The following is a 25,283-nucleotide window of genomic DNA, read 5'->3' on the forward strand; positions in this document are numbered from 1 at the left end:
AATATAAATGCCTACTGTTAACATGTATTTTGGAAGTTCTGGACAAAATCTGAAACACAAATCAGAAGCTTTTACTATCAGACAAAAGCTAGAATGGCCATATTTACTTTGACACAGTTACATATCCATGAAATTCAAAAGAATCAACTAATATCCTTCTAAAATTATTGAGAGTTTAGTAAATGATGATATGTGAGCTATACATTAAGAAATTGTTTTCTGAGAATAGAGAACTCAGAAGTAAGATTGCACGCCTACAACCATCTGATCTTCAACAAACCGGACAAAAACAAGTAACAGGGAAAGTATACCCTATTTAATAAATGGTGCTGGGAGAACTGGCTAACCATATGCAGAAAATTGAAACTGGACCCCTTCCTTACACCTTATACAAAAATCAATTCAAGATGGATTAAAGACTTAAATGTAAAACCCAAAACTATAAAAACCCTAGAAGAAAATCTGGGCAATACCATTCAGGACATAGGTATGGACAAAGATTTCATGATGAAAACATCAAAAGCAATTGCAACAAAAGCAAAAATTGACAAATGGGATCTAATTAAGCTAAAGGATTCAGTACAGCAAAAGAAACTATCATCAGAGTGAACAGACAGCCTACATAATGGAAGAAAATGTTTGCAATCTATCAATATGACAAAGGTCTAATATCCAGAGTCTACAGGGAACTTAAGTTTACAAGAAAAAAAAAAACCCCATTAAAAAGTGGGCAAAGGACATGAACAGACACTTCTCAAAAGAAGACATTGATCCCGCCAACAAACATCACTGATCATTAGAGAAATAGAAATCAAAACCACAATGAGATAGCATCTCACGCCAGTCAGAATGGAGATTATTAAAAAGTCAAGAAACAACAGATGCTGGCAAGGTTGCAGAGAAAAGTGAACACTTTTACACTGTTGGTGGGAATGTAAATTAGTTCAACCATTGCGGAAGACAGTGTGGCAGTTCCTCAAAGATCTGGAAGCAGAAATACCATTTGACTCAGCAATCCCATTACTGGGTGTATACCCAAACACATGTAAATCTTTCTGTTTTAAAGATACGTGCACCCATATGTTCATTGCAGCACTGTTCACAATAGCAAAGACATGGAATCAACTCAAACACTCATCAGTGAGAGACTAGATTTTATAAAAAGGGGTACACATACATCATTTTATGCAGCTATAAAAGGAACAAGATTATGTCCTTTGCAAGGACATGTTTGGGGGTAGAAGTCATTATCCTCAGCAAACAAAGGCAGGAACAGAAAACCAAACACTGCATGTTCTCACTTATAAGTGGGAGCTGAACAGTGAGAACACATAGATGCATGGGGGAAACAACACGCAGTAGGGCTTGTCGAGATAGTTAGGGGGAGGGAGAGCATCAGGAAGAATAGTTAACGGATGCTGGGCTTAATACTTAGGTGATTGGATGATCTGTGCAGCAAACCATCATGGCACATGTTTACCTATGTAACAAACTTGCACATCCTGCACATATACTCTGGAACATAAAAGAAAAGTTGAAGAAAAAAAATTGTTTTCCAGCATACTAGTAATTACCAGTTAAGGGCATAATTGAAGCAAGGTATTATTCTACTAAAGCAGAAAAAAAATTAAGTTACCTAGCAATATTGCTAATAAGAAATATGTGGAATGAATTCTTTATGAGGAAAATTAGAAAAATCTTTTGAGAGATAATAACAGATTTAGAAAAATTATGACATACACTTTCCATGTAGAAATATTGAATATTACAGAAATTAAAATTTTTCCAAATTATTATATAATGTTAAATTGTTACAAACCAAACTTACTAGTTTTCTGGGGATCTTGTCAAAATTATTTTAAAGTTGGTATGGAAGATGTTTACAAATGAACATGGCCGGGCACAGTGGCTCAAGCCTGTAATCCCAGCACTTTGGGAGGCCGAGACGGGCGGATCACGAGGTCAGGAGATCACGACCATCCTGGCTAACACGGTGAAACCCCGTCTACTAAAAAACACAAAAAACTAGCCGGGCGAGGTGGCGGGCGCCTGTAGTCCCAGCTACTCAGGAGGCTGAAGCAGGAGAATGGCGTAAACCCGGGAGGCAGAGCTTGCAGTGAGCTGAGATCCGGCCACTGCACTCCAGCCTGGGCGACAGAGTGAGACTCCGACTCAAAAAAAATAAATAAATAAAAAATAAAAAAAATAAAAAAATTGAACATAAATGGTTTGATGACCACTCTGTAACAAAGATTCATTACACACAATCTGCTAGCAACTAGAGGAGAATAATTACACCAGCCTGTAACTTTTAATGTAGTAATATTGTATGTGACAAACTTCTGAAGTTAACCTTTACACTATAAATGCCTCATTAGTAGAAAAGTGAGCATGTAATTTAATTTTACTGTGAGGAATCTCAGATACAACAGAGGTTATAATTTACCCAGAGTTTCAGAGCATGCATGTCAGAAATAGCATCAACATTATATTGAGATTGCAAATAAGTTTTAACAGGTGGTATAGAAAAGGATAAAGGTTTTGCATTTAATCTGGGTTATGGTCTAGGATGACGGCTTTGTTGTACTTTGTCCAAGACTTTTACTGGTTTTAGCCTGGAAAGTTCCATGTCTCAGGAAACTTGTCAGTCATGGACTAACCAGGATGGTTAGTCACCTTGTGTAGTCTATAAAAAAGACACAAATGTCTGTAAATAATGTTTTCCGTAGAATGAAAAGAAATGGATGGCAGATGTCTAATCTTGTGTAGAATAGCCCATCTAGTGTTCTATCTAGGCCATAAGTTACTCTAGGCACACAAGGTTCCCTCAGGAATCCTCATCCGTTCAGGAATGTTAAGGTTTGGATTCATTCACGACTGTATAGTAGGGGAGGAGCAAAGCAGGATGGCCAAATAAAAGGCTTCACTGATTGTTTCCCCTTCAGGAGTACCAAATTTCACAATTCTGCACACATGAAAAAACACCCCCATAGGAACCAAAAATCAGGTGAGCACTCATAGTACCTGATTTTACCTTCCTATTGCTGAAAGAAGCACTAGAGAGGGTAGGAAAAACCAGTCTTAAATCACCTTTGCCACCCCCTACCCTGTCCCCCGGTAGTGGCCCTGTGGCACAGAGAGAGAATCTGTGCTCTCTCTTAAGGGAGAACTTAAGGATTTTGAGACTTTGTCTTGAACTCACTGCTGCCCTGTCACAGTGGAAAGCAAAACCAGGTTGAACTTAGATGATGCCCATCCGTGGAGGGAGCATTTAGACAGCAGTAGACAGAGGGAAAATCTCCTATCCCAGCGGTCAGAACTCAGCTGCAGCTAGCCTCACCACTGCAAGCTAAAGTGCTCTGGGGCCTTGAATAAATTTGAAAAGCAGTCTAGGCTGCAAGGACTGCAACTCTTAGGCAAGTCTTAATGCTGAACTGGGCCCAGAGCCAATGGACTTGAGAGGCCAGTGACCTACTGAGACACCAACCAGCGTGGCTAAGGGAGTGCTTGTGCCACCTCTCCCCTTACCCTAGACAGGACACTTTGTGACTCCAAAACAGATCCCTTCTTTCTGCTTGGGAAGAGTAGAAGGAAGATTAAAGAGGACTTTGTCTTGTATCTTGGATACCAGCTCAGCCATGGTAGGAAAGGGCACTGATGAGAGTTGTGGGGCCCCCATTCCAGGCCCTAGCTCCTGGGCCACATTTCTAGATACACATGGGGCCAGAAGGGAACCCACTGCCTTCAAGGGAAGGACTGTCTTCGCAGGCCCCATCACCTGCAGACTAAAAAGCCCTCGGACCCTGAATAACCAGCAGTGATACCTGGGTAGTATGCCATGGGCCAAGGGTGAGACTCTGAGGTAAGCTGGCTTCAAGTGAAACCCAGCTCATTCCTAGCTGTGGTGGCCATGGTGAAAGAGGGGACTTTGTCTTGCACCTTAGGTACCAGCTTGGCCACAGTGGGATGGAGCACCATGCAGACTCTTGGGGACTCTGATTCTAGGCCTTGGCGCTTGGTCAGCATTTCTGGACCTGCCCTGGGCCAGAGGGGAGCCCACTGCCGTGAAGGATGAGTTCCAGGCCTGGCAGTGTTAGCCACAAGCTGACAAGAGCCTTTGGGCCTTGAGTGAACATCAGTGGTAACCTGGCAGTACTCCCTGTGGGCTTGTGGTGGTGGCCATGGGGTGGCTCCTCTGCCTGTGGAAAGGGGAGGGAAGAGTAGGAAGGACTGCATCTCATGGTTTCAGTGCCAGCTCAGCTGCAGTATAGTAGAAAAACCGGTAGATTTCTGAAGTTTTTGAGAGCAGTCGCTGGCTCCTGGACAGCATCTCTGGATCCGCCTAGGGCCTGGGGGAACTCACTGCCTTGAAAGGAATGACACAGCTTGGCTGGCTTTACCACCTGCTGATTATACAGTCCTTGGTCCTTGAACAAACACAGGCAGTAGCCAGGTACCAGTTACAGTGGGCTTTGGGCAAGACCCAGTGCTATGCTGGCTTTGGTTTGACCCAGTGCAGTCCCAGTGGTGGTGGCCACGGGTGCTTGTTTCACCCCAGCTCCAGGTAGCTTATCACAGAGACAGAGAGAGACTTTATTTGGGAGAAAGTAAGAGAAGAAAACAAAAGTCTCTGCCTGGTAATCCAGAGAATGCTTCTGGATCTTACCGAAGACCACCAAGGCAGTACCTGTACAAATTTGCAAAAACTACAGCATTATTGAATTGGGGTGTCCACTAATTCAGATACAGCTTGTATTGTGATGCAGATCACAACACCCAACTTCTTTTGAATACCTGGAAAGCTTTCCTAAGAAGGACAGGTACAAACAAGCCCAGACTGTGAAGAGTACAATAAATACCTGACTCTTCAATGCTCAGACACTGACAAACATCCACAAGCATCAAGACCATCCAGGAAAACATGATCTCACCAAATGAAGTAAATAAGGTACCAGGCACCAACCCTAGAGGTGTGTGACCTTTCAGACAGAGAATTTGAAATAGTCATTTTGAGGAAACTCAAAGAAATTCAAGATAACACAGAGAAGGAAGTCAGAATTCTATCCTGTAAGTTTAAGAGGTTGAAATAATTAAGAAGAATCTAGGAAAAGTTCTGGAGTTCAAAAATGCAGTTGAAATACTGAAGAATATATCAGAATCTGTTAATAGCAGAATTGATCAAGCGGAAGATTAGTGAGCTTGAAGACAGGCTGAAAATACACAAAGGAGACAAAAGAAAAAAGAATGAAGCATGCCTGTAAGATCTAGAAAATAGTCTTAATTGGGCATATCTAAGTTACTGGCCTTAAAGAGGAGGTAGAGAAAGAGACAGGAGTAGAAAGTTTATTATTCAAAGAGATAGTAACAGAGAATTCCCAAAATGAAAGATACCGCTATCCAAACACAAGAAGTTTACAAAACACTAAACAGACTTAACCCAGAAAAGACTACCTCAAGACATTTTAATAATCAAACTCCCAAAGGTCAAGAATAAAGAAAGGATACTAATAGCAGGAAGAAAAAAGAACATACAGTGGAGTTCTAGTATATCTGGCAGCACACTTTTCAGTGGAAACTTTAAGAGAGAATGAATGGCATGACATATTTACAGTGCTAAAGGAAAAAAACTTTACCCTAGAGTACTATATCTGGTGAAAATATCCTTCAAACATGAAGGAGAAGTAAACACTTTCCCAGACAAATAAAAGCTGAGGAATTTCATCAACACCAGACCTGTCCTACAAGAAATGCTAAAGGGAATACTTCAGTCGGAAAGAAAACGACATTAATGAACAGTAAAAAATTATATGAAGATACAAAACTTACTGGTAATAGTAAGTACACAGACATGGAATATTATAACACTAACTTTGGTGTGTAAACTGCTCTTAAGTAGAAGACTAAATGATGAACCAATAAAAAATAATAGCTAGAACAACCTTTCAAGATGTAGACAGTACAATAAGATATAAATAGAAAAAACAGAAAGTTAAAAAGCAAAGGATGAAGTTAAAGCATACAGTCTGTTAGTTTTCCTTTTGCTTGTTTGTCTATGCAGTGTTATCATCAGCTTAAAAATGGGTCATAAGATAGTATTCGCAAGCCTCATTATAACCTCAAATCCGAAAGCATACAATGCATACACTAAAAGTAGAAAGCTAGAAATTATATCATATCACCAGAGAAAATCACCTTTACTAAAAGGAAGACAGGAAGGAAGGAAAGAAGGAAAAGAAGACCACAAAACTACCAGGAAGCAAATAACAAAATGGTTGGAGGAAGTCTGAACTTATCAATAATAACATTGAAAGTAAATGGCCTAAACTCTTCAATAAAAGACATAGAGTGGCTGGATGGATGAAAAAACAAGACCCAATGGCCTGTTGCCTATAGGAAACACACTTCATCTATAAAGACATACAGAGACTGAAAAGAAAGGGATGGAAAAAGAAATTCCATGTCAATGGAAACCAAAAAAGAGCAGGAGTAGCTATACTTACATGAGACAAAATAGATTTCAAGACAAAAACTATAAGAAGAGACAAAGAACGTCACTATATGATAACAAAGGGGTCAATTTAGCCAAAAGATATAACAACTGTAAATATATATGCACCCAACACTAGAGCACCCAGAAATATCAAGCAAATATTGTTAGAGCTAAAGAGAGAGAGATCCCAATACAATAATAGCTGGAGACTTCAGCATCCCACTTTCAGCATTGTACAGATCTTACAGACAGAAAATCAACATAGGACCTAATCTGTACTATAGACTAAATAGACCTAATAAATATTTACAGGACATTTCATCCAACAGCAACAGCTACAGGATACATATTCTTCTCCTCAGCATGTAGATGATTCTCAAGGATAGACCATATGTTAGGTCACACAAATCTAAAAGTATTCCAAAAAAAAAAAAAAGAAAACATTGAAATGATATCAAGCATCTCTGGCCACAACAGACTAAAATTAGAAATCAGTAACAAGGAATTTTGGAAACTGTACAAACACATGGAAATTAAACAGTATACTCCTGAAAGACAGTGAGTCAATGAAGAGATTAAGAAGGAAATTGAAAAAATTTCTTGAAACAAATGATTATAGAAACAGTGTATCAAAACCTATGTGATACAACAAAAGCTGTACTAAAAGGGAAATTTATAGCTATAGGTACCTACATGAGAAACAAGAAAAACACCCTAGCAATGTATTTTAAAGAACTAAAAAAAGCAAGAATAAACCAAACCCAAATTAGTAGAAGTAAAAGCAATAATAAAAGATCAGAGCAGACACAAGTGAAATTGAAAAGAAAACACCAAAGATCAACAAAAGAAAAAGTTGGTTTTTTGAAAAGTTAATCGAAATTGACAAAACTTTAGCTAGACTAAGGAAAAACAAAAAGAAGACCCAAATAAAATCAGATGTGAAATAGGAAACATTGCAACTGACACTGCAGAAATTCAAGGGATCATTAGGGGCTATTATGAGCAACTATATGCCAGCAAATTGGAAAATCTAGAATAAGTGGATAAACTCCTAAACACGTTCAGCCTACCAAGATCAAACCATGAAGAAATCCAAAACCTGAACAGACCAATAACAAATAATGAGATAAAAATTATAATAAAAATCTCCCAGCAAAGAAAAGCCCAGGACTCAGTGGCTTAACTGCTGAATTTTACCAAACATTTAATCAAAGAACAACGACTACCAATTCTACTGTATTCAGAAAATAGAGGAGAGAATACTTCCAAACTGATTCTACAGAGCCAGTATTACACTGATACAAAACCAATGACACATCAAAAAAAGAAAACTACAGGCCAGTATCACTGATGAATACTGATGCAAAAAAAATCTCAAAATACTAGCAAACCAAATTCACCAACACATTAGCAAGGTCATTCATCATGGCCAAGTGGGATTTATCCCAGGGATGCAAGGATAGTTCAACATACACAAATCAATACATGCGATACATCATATCAACAGAGTGAAGCACAATACCATGTGAACATTTCAATTAATGCTGAAAAAGCATTTGATAAAAATTCAACATCCCTTCTTGATAAAACCCCTCAAAAAATAGGTATAGAAGGAACATGTTTCAGCATAATAAAAGCCATATACTACAGACCCATAGCCAGCATCCTACTGAATGAGGAAAAACTGAAAGTCTGTTAAGATCAGGAACATGACAAGGATGCCCACTTTTACCACTCTTCTTTAACATAGTATTGGAAATTCTGGCTAGAGCAATCAGAAAAGAGAAAGAAATAAAGAGCACTCAAACTGAAGAAAAAGAAGAAACCAAATTATCCTTGTTTGCAGATGACATGATCTTATATTTGGAGATCCTAAATACTCCACCAAAAAACTATTTGAACTGATAAATTCAGTAAAGTGGCAGAATACAAAATTAACATGAAAAAATCAGTAGCATTTCTGTATCCCAACAGTGAACAATCTGAAAAAGAAATCAAGAAAGCAATCCCATTTATAATAGCTACAAATAAAATAAAATACCTAGGAATTAACCAAAGAAGTGTAAGATCTTTATGATGAAAACTGTAAAACACTGATGCAAGAAATGGAAGAGAACACAAATAAATGGAAAGGTATTCCACGTTCATGGATTGGGAGAGTCGATATTGTTAAAAATGTCCTTATTACCCAAACCAAACTACAGATTTAGTGCAATTCCTATCAAAATACCATGACATACTTCACAGGAATAGAAAAAAATATAGTGAAATTTATATAGAACTAAATAATAGCCATAGCAGTCCTAAGCTAAAAGAACAAAACTGGAGGGATCACATTACCTGACTTCAAATTATATTGCAGAGTTATAATAACCAAAACAGCACGACATAAAAACAGACACATGAACCAGTGGAACAAAATAGAGAACCTGGAAACAAACCCACACACCTACAGTGAACTCATTTTTATCAAAGGTGCCAAGAGCATACACTGGGGAAATAACAGTCTCTTCAATAAATGGTGCTGGGAAAACTGGATATCCATGTGCAGAAGAATGAAACTAGACCCCTCTTTCTCACCTTATACAAAAATTAAGTCCAAATGAATTGAAGACTTAAATCTAAGACCTCAAATTATAAAACTACTAAAAAAATTGGGAAAAATCTCCAGGAAAATTAGAGGAGAAAAGATTTCTTGAGTAATACCAGACAAGCATAGGCAACCAAGGCAAAAATGGACAATGGGATCACATCAAGTTTAAAAGCTTCTGCACAACAAAAGAAACAATCAGTAAAGTGAAAAGACAACCCACAGAATGGGAGAAAATATTTGCAAACTACCCATCTGACAAAGGATTAATAACTGCAATATATAAGGAGCTCAAACAACTCAAAGGAAAATAATAATTTGATTAACAAATGGGCAAAAGATCTGAATAGCCATTTCTTAAAAGAAGACATACAAATGGCGAGCAGATATATAAAAGATGCTGAACATCATTGATCATCAGAGAAATGCAAATTAAAACTACAATGAGATGTTATCTCACCCTAGTTAAAATGGTTTTTATCCAAAAGACAGGCAGTAACAAATGTGGAGAAAAGGGAACCCTTTTACGCTGTCGGTGGGAATGTAAATTAACACAGCCACTATAGCGAACAGTTTGAAAACCTAAAAATAGAGCTATTATACAATACAGCAATCCTACTGCTGGGTATATACCCAAAAGAAAGGAAATTCGTATATAGAAGAGATATCTGCACTGCCATGTTTGTTGTATCCCTGCTCACACTAGCCAAGATTTGTAAGCAGCCTAAGTGTTCATCAGCAGATGAATGGATAAAGAAAATGTGGTGCATATACACAATGGGGCAGTATTCAGCCATAAAAAAAAATGAGATTCAGTCATTTGCAACAACATGGATGTAACTGGACGTTATTATATTAAGTGAAATAAGCCAAGCCCAGAAAGATAAACTTTGCATTCTCACTTACTTGTGGGATCTGAAAATCCAAACAATTGAAATTATGGAGACAGAGAGTAGAAGAATGGTTACCAGAGGCCAGAAAGGGTAATAAGCCGATGTTGGGGGGGAAATAGGGATGGTTAACAGGGACAAAAAATAGAAAGAATGAGTAAGACCTAGCATTTGATAGCACAACAGGCTGACTACAGTCAAAAATAATTTAAATGTACATTAAAAAATAACTAAAATACTATAATTGGATTGTTTGCAACACAAAGGATAAATACTTGAGGGGATGGATACCCCATTTACCCTGGTGTGATTATTACACATTGCATGTTTGTATCAAAATATGTATCCATAAATATATATACCTACTGTGTACCCATGAAAATTTTAAAAATGTATAATAGGCCTCAGTAAGACTCTCAGTAATCATCTGCAAACTTAGTAGGTGGATTGAGGCCATCCAGCTTAGTCTTCTATATAACAACTAATCTTTGAGTTCATGATATTGTTGTATGTTGACTTTTAGCATAATTATCCCTTTAAGCTGTACTTCTCAGCAAAAGTCATTTTTAAGGGATTTGTTCACTTTCCGTTTTTTTCAGTTGTCTTTCTAATGTATCAGTCAGTGGAAATATTTTTTCAAATATTAATTTAGTCACCTTTTTCCTTGATCTATAACGGATTTAAGATGATATACTTAGTATACTATAGATGAATGTTAATGGAAGATCTGATGCTTGTGTGGGTGTGTGTTTTGTATTTATATAGCCATTAGGTTGACAAGTGTGTTCTGTGTCATTATGGGATTGTCCTCTTTGCAAAATGAGAGTTTTCTTTTTTCAGTTATATTCAACAGATTACAAGTACTATGATAATTTCTAACCATCAAGTAAAATAATTTAAAAATTGACTAGAAATGCAAACCACTTTTACACCATTTTAAGTCTTACTTACTATAAAGATCTCCAAAGCAATACATTCAGTAAAACTCAGGTTCCTCTTGTAATCCTGTAACATCCTTAAGTATGCATTGGGAAGATGACTGGTTTACCAAGCTTGATTCAAACATCGTGGGTTACAACACTTAAATTTGCTTACAGTCTCATAAGGTAAGGTGGTGAGAAGATATCGGGGGAACCAGCCCCGAGTATTTTAATGTAGGTTCTTTTCTATTTTCCCTAAGTGTTGGCCAGTCTGAGAAACAAAGGGAAAGAGTACAAAAGAGAGAAATTTTAAAGCTGGGTGTCCGGGGGAGAAATCACTTGTCGGCAGGTTCTGTGATGCCCCCTGAGCCGCAAAACCAGCAGGTTTTTATTAGCAGTTTTCAAAGGGGAGGGAGTTTACGAATAGGGTGTGGGTCACAGAGATCACATGCTTCACAAGACAATAAAATATCACAAGGCAAATGGGGGAGGAGCGAGATCAGAAGACCAAGGCGAAATTAGAATTGCTGATGAAGTTTCATGTCCTGCTGTGCATGCATTGTCATTGATAAACATCTTAACAGGAAACAGGGTTCAAGAGCAGAGAACTGGTCTGACTAAAATTTGAAATTCCTGACTAGGCAGGAATTTCTTAATCCTAGTAAGCCTGGGGGCGCTGCAGGAGACCAGGGCATATTTCATCCCTTATCTACAACTGCGTAAGACAGACAGTCCTGGAGCAGCCATTTTAGAGACCTCCTGCTGGGACTGCATTCTCTTTCCCAGTGCTGTTCCTTGCTGAGAAAAAGAATTCAGTGATATTTCTCCCATTTGCTTTTGCAAGAAGAGAAATATGTCTTTGTTCTGCCCAGCCCCGCAGGCGGTCAGGCCTTATGGTTATCTCCCTTGTTCCCTGAAAATCGCAGTTATCCTGTTCTTTTTGGATACTCAGATTTCATATTGTTCATACACACATGTTTTACAAACAATTTGTGCAGTTAACACAGTCATCACAGGGTCCTGAGGTGACATACATCCTCAGTTTATGAAGATGATGGGATTAAGAGATTAAAGACAGGCATAGGAAACCACAAGAGTAATGATTGAGGAAGTGATAAATGTCCATGAAATCTTCACAATTTGTTTTCAGAGATTGCAGTAAAGACAGGTGTAAGAAATTATAAAAGTATTAATTTGGGGAACTAATAAATGTCCATGAAACCTTCAAAATTTATGTTCTTCTGCCATGGCTTCAGCCGGTCCCTCCGTTCAGGGTCCCTGACTTCCCGCAGCAAGAAGAAAGTACAAAATTATGATGTTATTTATAACACAACTCTTAGCTAAACTTCTGCTGAAATTTCCTAAAGATTATAAAGTATGTTTATAATAGATTATTTTGCTGTCAGCCTCTTGAGATATGCTGCTTTTTATGCTAAGTAAAATGTAACCTCTTGCCACAACTCAGATCTTTTCTCTTTATTGATTTCTAGTGTCTAAAAAGCACGGCAAGCTCATTACGTTCTTACGAACATTCATGAAGTCTCGTCCAACAAAACAGAAGCTGAAGCAGCGGGGAATCTTGAAAGAGAGGGTGTTTGGTTGTGACCTGGGGGAGCACCTTCTAAATTCTGGTTTTGAAGGTAAAAATAAAATGTGCAAGCTTATACTTTGAGTTTCTGACCTCTCCATATTGGTTCTCTGTGACCAATTATGGAGTAGATTTAGGCAAATGATAACTGTTTCATTTCAGTTCAATGCATGTATTAAGCTTTCTCAGGTACTCAGTTCTGGGTAGAGCTGAGAATGAAAAGTCTATGAATGCACTTTGGCATCAGAGATGCTCATGTTCTGTTCCAGAAGAGTAGGACATTCACACGAAATATATTACAACCACCCTGTTATTTTGCCTTACTTTCTATTTCTCCCTAGATAGCTTCTTCAGCCAGTTTTGCCACCCACATTTTATCCTAAAATATTTATCTAATTATTCTTATGGAAAAAAAGCTGTCATAGTTTTGAGACATAAAATGCCAAAATCAATCTTCCAATTTTTTTGTTTTTAAAGAGACAGGGCCTTGCTTTGTCGCCCAAGCTGGAGTGCAGTGGCGTGATCATAGCTGGCTGCAGCCTTGAATTCCTGGGCTCAGGCAATCCTCCCAGAGTAGCTGGGACTACAGGCATGTGCCACTACACCTGGCTCATTTTTATTTTTCATTTTATTTTTTGTAGAGAATCTGTATTTTATTTTTTGTAGGAATCTATATTCCTTTCTTTATAAATTAAACTATGAATCAAGAATTTAGTTGTTGGATGGTGGGATGGATAGGAGAGAAAGAAAAAAAGGAGTTTTCCTTTTATATTTTAAAATAGCACTTTCCTCCAGCATCTCCTTCAGAAATGCCAGAAGATGAAGGCAGGATCTACCTATGATGTTGTTTTTTTTTTTTTTTTTTTTTTTGAGGCGGAGTCTCGCTCTGTCGCCCAGGCTGGAGTGCAGTGGCCAGATCTCTGCTCACTGCAAGCTCCGCCTCCCGGGTTTACGCCATTCTCCTGCCTCAGCCTCCCGAGTAGGTGGGACTACAGGCGCCCGCCGCCTCGCCCGGCTAGATTTTTTGTATTTTTTTTAGTAGAGACGGGGTTTCACCGTGTTAGCCAGGATGGTCTTGATCTCCTGACCTCGTGATCCGCCCGTCTCGGCCTCCCAAAGTGCTGGGATTACAGGCTTGAGCCACCGCGCCCGGCCTCCTATGATGTTGTTAAACACCAGAAATAGGTGATTGTGAAATTCCAAATTAATATGGGAAATACCCATTGTGCCTTTTGAGAAGACCATTAGTGAAAAACAATGGTAAAGTAATACTAATAATACTGAGTTGATAGTATCAAGTTCAAATTAAGGTCTTACTCATTGTTAAAAGAATATCAATGGACTTAGGAATTTAATGCAAACTGTACCATGTTTCTTGAGCGAGTAGACAAAATGTTATTTCAAACAGATGTTATTCCCAAATTAATACCAACTTAATGCAGATCCCTAAAAAACAAAAACAAAAGAAAAAACCCCTGAGGATTACTTTTGCAGCTAAATGCACATGGAAAACTCAACCAGTGACAATGTCAAAGAAAAAAATCAGTGATAAGATGGGAGTTTTACTAGTTTTACTATGTATTAAAACAATACTCAAAACTAGAAAAGCAGAGTTTTCACTGTGTGCGGTAGCACATGCCTGCAATCCCAGCACTCTGGGAGTCTGAGGCAGGCAGATAGCTTCAGCCTAGGAGTTCAAGATCAGCCTACACAACATGGCAAGACCTGGTCTCTACCAGAAATACAAAAACTAGCCAGCGTAGTAGTATGCAGCTGTAATCCCAGTTACTTGAGAGGCTGAGATGGGAGAATCACCTGAGATTGGGAGGCAGGGGTTGCAGTAAGCTGATTTCACGCCACTCCACTCCAGAGCAAGACCTTGTCTCAAAAAAAAAAAAAAAAAAAAAAACTTTTTTTAAAGGCAGAGTTTTGTGCAGAGAATGAAATGTGAGTGAAACAGCTTAGAGTGTTCAGAAATAGTTGTTACTATACATAAGAATCCATTGTGAAAAAAGTATGGTTTTAGAACCTTGTCACATGGAAGAGCTATTTATAATACATATTGAGATAATTAAATAGCAGTTTTGAAAAAAATTCACGCTTCATCATACTGAAAATAAACTTCAAATGTATAAGTTAACCATTTTAAACTTATAAAATTGCCAATGTGAACTGATTTTGTTTTGAGATAAAATAGCTTTCTCAAATTTAAACAAAAAACATAAAGAGATGCATATATATATATATATGCATTATATATATATATACACACACACTTTTCATATAATGAAAAATAACAATGTAGAGGGAGAGGTACCATAGACCAGGAAATATAATCATTTTTTGGATATGATGAAATGCTGCTATTATAGTGTATGAGAATATCGTTTCAGATTTTTTAGAAAATTAAAGTTCCTGAGTAAAAGAATGGAGAAAAGATACAAACATTACACAGAAAAATGTTTATCATTATTTGTAATCATGGAAATGTATCTTTAGGCAATTTTGAAATACCATTTTACTTTGGTAAATATTAAAATAACAAAGCTATTTTTCTAAATTATGATATCCAGTGCCATAAATATAGCAGTGATTTTTACCAGTAGGTTCAGAATCGTTGGTTTCAGGAAGTTCTGAGTTAGCACTACCTTTTTGGAAAACATTTGACATTTCATAGCAAGACACTTTATAGTGTTCCTTTCATCTAACGAATCCATCCTTAGGGACTTATCTTAATGTTATAATTAAATAGAAATAAAAGTGTTCATCATAGCATAATGTATGAGAACAAAGAAAATGAAATACCCAACTTTGGGAGAATGTTCTTTTTTGAAATGGGGTTTCACTCTGTCATCCAGACTGGAGTGCAGTGGCACAATCTCAGCTCACTGCAACTTCTGCCTCCTGGGCTCAAGCTGTCCTCCTGCCTCAGCTTCCTGAATAGCTGGGACTATAGGCATGCACCACCACACCCAGCTAATTTTTGTATCTTTTTTGTAGAGGTGGGATTTTGCCATGTTGGCCAGGCTGATCTCGAACTCCTAGACTCAAGCGATCCACCCACCTCGGCCTCCCAAAGTGCTGGGATTACAGGCATGAGCCACCACACCCATACAGGGGAATGTTCTATAAATGCTGAAGCTATTAAAAATTTTAAGTTTGGGCTGGGTGAGATGGCTTATGCCTGTTATCCTAGTATTTTGGGAGGCCAAGTTAGGAGGATCGCTGGAGGCTGGGAGTTTACACCAGCCTGGGAAGCATCGCAAAACCCTATTTATACAGAAAAAAAAAAAAAACAGAACGAGCTGTGCATGGTGGCACACACACATACTCTTAGCTAGTTCAGAGGCTGAGGTCAGGGGATTGCTGGGCCCCAGGAGTTGGAGACTACAGTAAGCTATCATCCTGCCACTGCACTCCAGCCTGGGCAACAGGGCAAAACCCTGTCTCTAAATAAATAAATCAAATAAGTTTGAATACAATGTAGGAACCTGAAGAATATTATCTATAAATAGTAGATACAACTTTTGAAAGTGTGGATACTTAGGTAATATGAAAAATGAATATAATTATAGTAAAGTATTAGAGAATATTGTTTAGATTTTTTTTTTTAGTTGTCTTGCTTTTTCAATTAAAAAAATTAGAGGAAACAATGAGATCACTTGGACTCAGGAAGGGGAACATCACACACCGGGGCCTATCATGGGGAGGGGGGAGGGGGGAGGGATTGCATTGGGAGTTATACCTGATGTAAATGACGAGTTGATGGGTGCAGCACACCAACATGGCACAAGTATACATATGTAACAAACCTGCACGTTATGCACATGTACCCTACAACTTAAAGTATAATAATAATAAATAAATTTAAAAAAAAAATTAGAGGAATATTGGAAAATAATAATCCTGGAAGATTAATCCCTCTTTGCCAAGTTAAACTCAAATGACTAGAAAAAAAATTAACTTGTGACATTAAAGTGTAATTGAAATTCAGTAAACCTTAGGAGCCAGAAACCTCAAAGACTGAGGTCAGCTGTATTATACTTGGCATATTAAAATAATTTCCTGTTTCATCAGGGTTGGTAATAAATGAATAAATATTCATAAGAAGGATATTCATTTGTGAATATTCAGATGAAGCCTAAATTAGCAGGAGAAGGGAAACCTTTGAAGTTTATTAACTAAAATTTTAATTAGGAAATAAAACTTTTTTAATAGCGAAGTGATTTAGTAGTTTGTCTTTGATTTAATGAATATGTGAGGAATTTCAGTTTTTTCGGATTTTAAGACTTCATAGGGAGCTGGGTGTGGTAGCTCATGCCTGTAATCTTAGCTCTTTGGGAAGCTAAGATGGGAAGAGCACCTGAGCCTAGGAGTTTGAGACCAGCCTGGGAAACATGGCATGTTTAATGCCCTGTAACATGTTAAACCTTGCTTAGATGTGATCATTAATATGAAAAAGAGGCCTGGCGTGGTGGCTTACTCCTGTAATCCCAGCAGTTTGGGAGGCCGAGACAGGCAGATCACCTGAGATCAGGAGTTCAAGACCATCCTGGCCAATATGGTGAAATCCTGTCTCTACTAAAAATACAAAAATTGGCCGGGCATGGTGGCATATGCCTGTAATCCTAGCTACTCAGGAGGCTGAGGCAGGAGAGATTGCTTGAACCTGGGAGGTAGAGGTTGCAGTGAGCCAAGATCTCACCATCACGTCTGGGTGACAAGAGCAAGACTCTATCTCAAAAAAAAAAAGAAAAATTGAAAGAGCGTTTTCCAGTTTGTCCTGCCATGCTCATTAGCTTTCAAATATCAATTCAATTTTAGTTGTACTTAGAAGTTTCAGTTATGTTTCCATTCTTCATAAGGTTGATAGGGGAGGACAGAGGCTATTATATCACTTCTTTCTGAAAAGTAGCAGGTTAAACTACAGTATTTATCTGTTGCCTAATTATGATAAAAGCTATTTGAGTGGAACAGTTTTTTGGTATCATTGATTTTTTTTTTGTAGAGACACTGTCTTTACAAAAAAATTTTTTTAATTAGCTGAGCATGGTGTCACGTGCCTGTGGTTCCAGCTACTTGAGAGGTTGAGGTGGGAGGATCTCGTGAGCCCAGGAGGTCCAGGATGCAGTGAGCCATGATCACACTATGGCACTCCAGCCTGGGCAACAGAATGAGACCCTATCTCAAAAAAAAAAAAAAAAAAAAGACTTCATATGTATTGTCACATGGCCTATAACCACAGTTATACCATATGTGTGCATATATTTACACATACATATATAGAGAGAAGGAGAGACCATTTTAAAGTCTAAAACAATTAGAATTTGATATGTATTTTAAACTCTAAAATAATTAGAAAAAAATGAGGAAAAAATGATTATATACATAATTGTGAGGAGAGATGAGACACATACAGTGTATATAATATTGATATGTATCATATAATTGTCTTTCTCAAAGTTTAGACTTTAACATAGTGTCTTTACCCTAAACAAAATTAACCTTGCACTAGATTTTTCTGAGAAGGAAGCTCATATCAAAATTACATTTTATGTGCTTGCTTCGACAGCACATATACTAAAATTTGAACAATACAGAGATAAACGTGACCCCTGCACAAAAATGACACACAAATTCGTGAAGCATTCCATATAAAATAAAAATTGTTTAAAAATTATGTTTTGGTAAGTGATTAATTCTCTGAATATTTCCTAGTAAAAAATCAGCTTTATAGAGAGATTATCCTGTTATACTTTCTGAACTTCTGAGTACCTCTCTGTTGGAGCAAGTGACAACTTGACCTGTGTCTTCTGTTCAAAATGTTGTAAGAAGTCACAAGGAACCTGACAAGGCCATTGTCTTTTTATTCTTTTTTGTGTGGTCCCTGGTGCTCAATCAGGATTCAGGATGATCATACAGAGTTTTAGCTATCACAAACCAGTGTTTATAATTGAGTTTATTAAACATTATATCACAGTTATTTGTGGAACTGATTGTTTAAAAATCTGCCCACAAAAAAAAAGAAATAAATAAAAATCTGTGTACATAGTACCTGTTTTGAGCATAGATTATACTAATATGTCATTTACTTTGGCATCTTTTTGTTTTGTTTTGTTATGGAGTTTTGCTCTTGTTGCCCAGGCTGGAGTGCAATGGCACAATCTCAGCTCACTGCAACCTCTGCCTCCCAGGTTCAAGCGATTCTCCTGCCTCAGCCTCCTTAGTAGCTGGGATTACAGGCACCCACCACCATGCCTGGCTAATTTTTTTTTTTTTTTTTTTCTGTATTTTTTGGTAGAGACAGGGTTTCACCATATTGGCCAGGCTGGTCTTGAACTCCTGACCTCAGGTGATCCACCTGTCTCAGCCCCCAAAGTGCTGGGATTGCAGACATGAGCCCCTGCCCCCAGCCTACTTTGGCATCCCTACCTGTAGCTTTAAAATGTTTTTGTTGTTGTTGTTGTTGTGACGTTAATGTCTTTTTCTGGTATCATTGATTTTTTTTCATAAGACTTAGTATTTTTTTTTTCTGTACATATTTAAAACTGAATTTCATTAAAAATTTGAATTGAGATCACTAAAACAAAATAGTGAGAGGTTTATAGAAAACTAGGTCAAATTATGTCTGGTACAAAATATTACAAATATTTTGGAACCCTCGGAGAGGACTCTCTGTTGCCTGAACATATTTCTGTGTTGTAGTATATGCACAAAATTTTAAATCAGAGAACAGTAGAAAAAGGCAAGGCCCAAATAACCCCAGAAATTAATCCTTTAGGTAGTCATATTAGGTAGAATCATGATGCACATTCTAATAAGTAACACTGTACTCGTGTCCCTTTAGCCTGGAAACCACTTCCCTGAAACTGAACTGAGCTTTTTCATCTGTATCTGTAATGCTTTCATGATGCCTGGAAAATGGAACAGACTTAATAAATACATGATTGATGAGTGAGTGAGCGAGTGAATGAATGAAGAGAAAAGAGCCGAAACGAAACCAAAACTGTCAAGAAAAAATAATCAAAGATCAATTCTTGTCATACTTATTTCTTACTTCTTTTAGCTATATTCTAGTTTTAAGGATCATCGATTTTAATTTAAATATATACTTCTTATTCTGTTGTCATATGATGATATTTTTAAAACTAAGAATGTAAAATCAAAGTAAATCAGAAGTGTGTTATGTGGAGAATGTGGGAATGATTCTGAAAATCGTACCGTCTTTTGGAGGAAGCATTTTGGAGGTTTCTGATGTTATATTTTGACTGGGTCATTATTTGGTGTGCATTTGGCTGGTTCGTTAGATGGTTTGGGGGTAGCTAGCAAAGTGCCTTTTTTTAAAACTAGGATTTTTTTTTACAAAACATCATATATTGGATTCCTATACTGCTTTCCTACTCTTTCATGCAAAAATAAAACAGATCTTTTCTCCTTTTTTCTTCAGACATTGTTTTTCAGTTTCTGCTCTCTTCAAGATTCAAGTTTATGCTTTTCTTTCATTTTGCCACCCATTTATATTAAATGACTCATTTGTCTCCCTTAAGCTTATAAGTAATAGTTATGTAATTTTGTTTATTAAGCTGATTATGTGATTGTTGTGTAGACATTCAGTCCTTCTACTCAGGGAACACAAAATATAAGGAAACGATTCAGATGCTTGCTATGAAGTAGTACGTGTGTAGATACTTGGTCATATCAGGAAAAGACCTCTAATTCTCCATATTTTCAATGTTTTCCTACTTATTTGGAAGAATAAACAGATATGAATCTAATAACATACAGATATACACATCCAATGAAAATTACCGATACTTTTTTTTTAATAAATGGTAGCTTATTTTTATGAAAAATGTATGTGTGCTGGGAGAGCCTGATAATATGGAAATAAAATCCTGTGCTCTGAAGGGTTTAAACCTTCTGTGTACCTGGGTGAATCATCATGCTAATTTGGAGCATATATGATGAGAAGCATCTTCTCAGTGCTTTACAGGAAAGAATTTTAACTATTTTCCTAAGAATGATGTTAATTATCCCAGTAATCTCTAAATATACCCTTTGAAGCAGGTGACTGAAATATTCTAGCCCCAAATTTTATTATTCCACTTCCAGTTTTTAAAATTGAAACCTGAGACACCAAGGTTATCATTGGTGGGACAATGTTAGAAATAGAACCCAAGCTTTTATAAAGATACTATGTATTTTGCATATCATTTCAACACAAAGGTTGCTTCTAATGTCAATTAAATCCACAAGAAGTACCCAGCAATTCTACCTGCCCTTCATCTTTACTACATAAACATAACCTTTTCTTGTTACTGAAAGTCTTGAATATTTTTAGAGGCAGAAAGCATATAGTTGAAAATGTATTCATATGAACAAGTTCCATATGAAAACTATGGTTCCTTTCCAGCTAACTTGACCAGATAATGACTATTTCAGGCTCTCGGGGCACTGGTAAATTAATTCACTTGCTAATTTTACACATTGTGTCAGGACAGTGTTCCTGAGTTTTAAATGCACAAAGATGAATGATGCATGGTTTTGCTTCTGAAGAACCTGCAGTCAGAAAAGGGTAATAGTTGTATAAACAAATAAATGATAATTTGAAATATTGTTCTATGAGCATATGGAACACAAAGCTCAGCCACCTCTACTGGTGGGTATTCAGTGAAGGCTCACTTAAAAGTGAGAGTTTAGGCCCGGCGTGGTGGCTCACGCCTGTAATCCCAGCACTTTGGGAGGCCGAGGCGAGCGGATCACAAGGTCAGGAGATCAAGACCATCCTGGCTCACATGGTGAAACCCAGTCTCTACTAAAAAATACAAAAAAAAAATTAGCCGGGTGTGGTGGCGGGCACCTGTAGTCCCCAGCTACTCGGGAGGCTGAGGTAGGAGAATGGCGTGAACCCGGGAGATGGAGCTTGCAGTGAGCCAAGATCGTGCCACTGCACTCCAGCCTGGGCGACAGAGCAAGACTCTGTCTCAAAAAATAAAAATAAAAATAAAGAGTGATAGTTTAGCTGGATTTTGAACAATAGACAAGAATTTTCTATATGAAGAGGGTTATGGGAGAGAGTCCAGCTAGAGGAAATTGTTTTGTGAAGAAGTCATAGGATGATTGGTTTGTATGGCAAAGGGTAACACTTCACTTGGCCTAGAGTTGTACACCATGGAATACTATACAGCCATAAAAAAGGATGAGTTCATGTCCTTTGCAGGGACGTGGGTGAAGCTGGAAGCCATCATTCTCAGCAAACTATCACAAGAACAGAAAACCAAACACCACATCTTCTCACTCATAAGTGGGAGTTGAACAATGAGAACACATGGACATAGGGAGGGGAACATCACACGCCGGGGCCTGTCATGGGGTAGGGGGGCCGGGGGGTGGGGGGCTAGGGGAGGGATAACATTAGGAGAAATATCGAATGTGGATGACAAGTTGATGGGTACAGCAAACCACCATGGCATGTGTATACTTATGTAACAAAACTGCATGTTCTGCACATCTACCCCAGAACTTAAAGTATAATAAGAGAAAAAAATATATATATAGTGTGTATATATATATCTTATCTATATAGCTATCTAGTATAATAAAAAAGGTGTGTGTATGTGTGTGTGTGTGAAATAAAACAAAAGCATTGGCTCTGTACTTGGACTGCCTGAGTTGGAATCTCTCACTTCTGCCACTGTTTCCTGCCTGCCCTTGGGTAAAACTTACTCTAAGATAAATTTTCTTCTCTGTAAAACTGGGAATGTGGTAGTACTTTCCTTGTAGGATTTCTTTGAAAATCAGAGAGTATCCGTTGTAAAGTTCTTAGCATGGCATATATTTAATACTTAATACTATCAACTGCTGGTTTTTGTTTTCTGATTTATTTTTAATCAAAGATAAAGAGGTTAAGTTTTAAATGTTGTTATAGGATCTGACAGAATTTAAAGATGGACTTCAGGAAGGACAGCAAAAGTCAGGAAAACCAAGGAAAAGTTGATTGTAATAACAAAGGAATGACAATATACTGTTAATGAAATACATTCACTAAAATTATCTAATTAAAATGTCTTATTTGCTTCATTTGCCACTCTGAATGTTTCATCTCTAGTATAGTAGCTCTTTGCAGACCAAATTTTCCAAGCATTTCTTTTCAAGAATTTTAACTAACCCTGTCAAACGATCATACTAAAGTCTGTAAACTCATCAATCTGCATTGCAAAACAACTAACATTAAATTCTCAGCTATTATAAATGTTTGAATGGTTATGAAATTTTGTATCATATACTTTGAAAATTCTGTTCTATCCTGCATGCCCCATCATAGCTGTCCAGTGTATATTCATGGAGCTAACCAGAGAGAGTGCCCTTTGTCATGAGCTGATAATATAAAGGCAAAATGTCAGTAAAGTTAATGTAAATATGGCCAGGAAGTTACAAGATTCCATCTATTTGAAATTGCCTTGGCCTTTGTATTATATTGGTGCTTTGTTTATTGAATAAAGTCAGAATTTGCATTAACTATGAAAATATAGAAGATACTTTTTTAGAAGCAAAACTTTGCAGCACTTACAAGCAATTATATTGTTGAGATTTAACTTTATATATTCATTTGCTGTATCTGAAAGTCAGCTGAACAGCTGTATTTGTTAAAAACCTGGCATGGTGTTAGGACTAAACAGTTCACTCTACTGTGATGTGTAACTGTAACATGATCTAAATGAGTCTACTGCAGAAGAGAGACTGTCCTAATGTATGAACTCTTCTACTCAGTTAAATATCATGGCACAGAACCAGTCTTGATTATTCAGGAATTAGTTATCTAGTTTAGGTTGGAAATTAAATAAATATACCCTCATCATTTTTTGTAGTGGATTAATTTTTGCCCCTTTTAACTTTAATTTACAAATTTTATTTTGCTTTTGTGAACTAAGACTATCTTATTTTTTGGCGACTTTGGTTCCAATGAATACTACCAATTTAATCTATTTCTTTAAAAATTCTCTTTAGTGCCCCAGGTTCTTCAAAGCTGCACAGCCTTCATTGAGAGATATGGCATTGTGGATGGAATATATCGCCTTTCTGGTGTTGCCTCCAATATCCAGAGACTACGGTAAAATGTTACATGGCACTTTTTCACTCAACTAATTAAAATGAAAATATTTTAAAATGGATTCACTTACTTTGATAACCTATTTTCATTAAAGATAATTTAGATAAAATAAGAAACAATATCTGTGTTATTCTGTGTATACTTTTCTAAATGGCATTTTTTTCATCTAGAGTCAGAGAACCGTGCACCTTAATCTCTTCAGTACTTGTAGTTTGTCTCTTTATAATGTTTGAAGATTTTAGCAAATTGAGTTTGAACCAATGACAGCCATGAGAGAGAAAATTTGCATTATAATAGAATTATTCTTTAGGTGTTAATTAAAATGGATGGGAATGGAACAGTTTCTAATCTCCTTGGACCCTGATTCTGTGTATATGTTCAAGTATGCATCTCTACATATTTCACGTCCTCCCCAAATCTTCTCTGAAACAAAAACAGTGACAAACTCTGTGCCAGCAATATTTTATTTTTGCTTAATCTCTTGAATTCTAGATTATTCTTGATATGCCATTACCCTTTCTTTTTTACTGTAGTACATGGTAACTGCCATTATTCTGTAGAGATTTTAATATTTTAATGGATCACAGAGCCCATCTCAGTTTTGGGGAATATATGGCTTGAAAAATACATAAATTAGTTCTTATACTAAAGACAGTTTCAGTTTAAGACAAAGTAAATCTCATATTCATATTGTACACACACATTAATCCTCTAGGTGGATGATAAGTGGTCTCATGCCTGTGGATTAGTATTAATTAACCTCCTGGAGAGTGAGCTTAATCTCCCTTAATGTTCTGTGTACAACTTTTATTTTACTCATTCTAATGATACACATTTTCATGCCTATTAAAATTTGTTGTTAGCTAGGAGTTGCTTTATGTTGTTTCTGACTTTTTTTATCCTGCTTCAGGAAAGCATTTCTGTGTTGTACAATTTCTATCTGAGGAATTTCTGTTCATAATTTTTCATGGATCCATTGCCATTCAGTGCTCGTCTCTGGAATTGCCAAAATATTGGATATTCAAGTCATTAGCAATTAGGAGTCCTGTTTTCAGACTGTTGTACTATAAGAGCTGTTCATTCATATGTATCTCAGAGGCTATTGTTCATTTTAATATTAAAGCTGTGCCCTTAATTTCCACATGGAAAGATATCCGTCTTGTACTAAGACATCCAGTTATTGCTGAAGTCCAAACACAACTTAAATGAAATATAATAAATGGAAGATAATTGCAACTCACTGAGATAGAGCTGAACGCTTTTGGGGCTTATGCTTTCTGTTTTTAAGACACGTATTTGCTCTCCTCAATCAAACGATTTGCTTTTCTTCTTCTATGTCAGCCATGAATTTGACTCTGAGCATGTCCCCGACCTGACGAAAGAACCATATGTTCAAGACATCCATTCTGTGGGCTCCCTATGTAAGCTGTACTTCCGGGAACTCCCAAACCCTCTGCTTACCTACCAGCTGTATGAGAAATTTTCTGTGAGTACAGGCTACTTTTGAATCTAATTCTTTGTGGAACTTTGCTGTGCTTTTGTTCAAAACACGTGACCATTGGTTTGGTCACATGTAAGAAATAGTTCTGTGACCGAAATGACTCCTTAAAAAAAAGAAATATTGCCAGCTAGTCAGGGGTCTTTGCTGTTTTCACATTGTCATTCTTGTGCTTTCTGACTTTGAGCTGCTAGTCT

The 25,283-nt window shown here is 37.2% G+C and overlaps 1 protein-coding gene and 1 non-coding gene across 7 annotated transcripts in view; both read left to right on the forward strand.

Moving 5' to 3' along the window:
* Positions 1-25,283, forward strand: part of ARHGAP32 (Rho GTPase activating protein 32) — a 221,007-nt gene that overhangs the window by 173,252 nt on the left and 22,472 nt on the right. For all 6 annotated transcript variants that reach the window (XM_009187662.4, XM_003910951.5, XM_009187664.4 and 3 more), the window contains 3 exons: positions 12,381-12,530; positions 23,486-23,588; positions 24,930-25,074. In XM_009187662.4, the coding sequence (XP_009185926.2) occupies positions 12,381-12,530; positions 23,486-23,588; positions 24,930-25,074 (398 nt within the window). The remainder of the gene's footprint in view (positions 1-12,380; positions 12,531-23,485; positions 23,589-24,929; positions 25,075-25,283) is intronic.
* LOC116269855 lies at positions 18,035-18,138 on the forward strand. The gene has a single exon (XR_004177673.1). It is a non-coding gene; the product is annotated as a U6 spliceosomal RNA (small nuclear RNA).

This window comes from Papio anubis, chromosome 12, assembly GCF_008728515.1.
Source record: "Papio anubis isolate 15944 chromosome 12, Panubis1.0, whole genome shotgun sequence".
In the NCBI taxonomy this organism is placed as follows: Eukaryota; Metazoa; Chordata; class Mammalia; order Primates; family Cercopithecidae; genus Papio; species Papio anubis.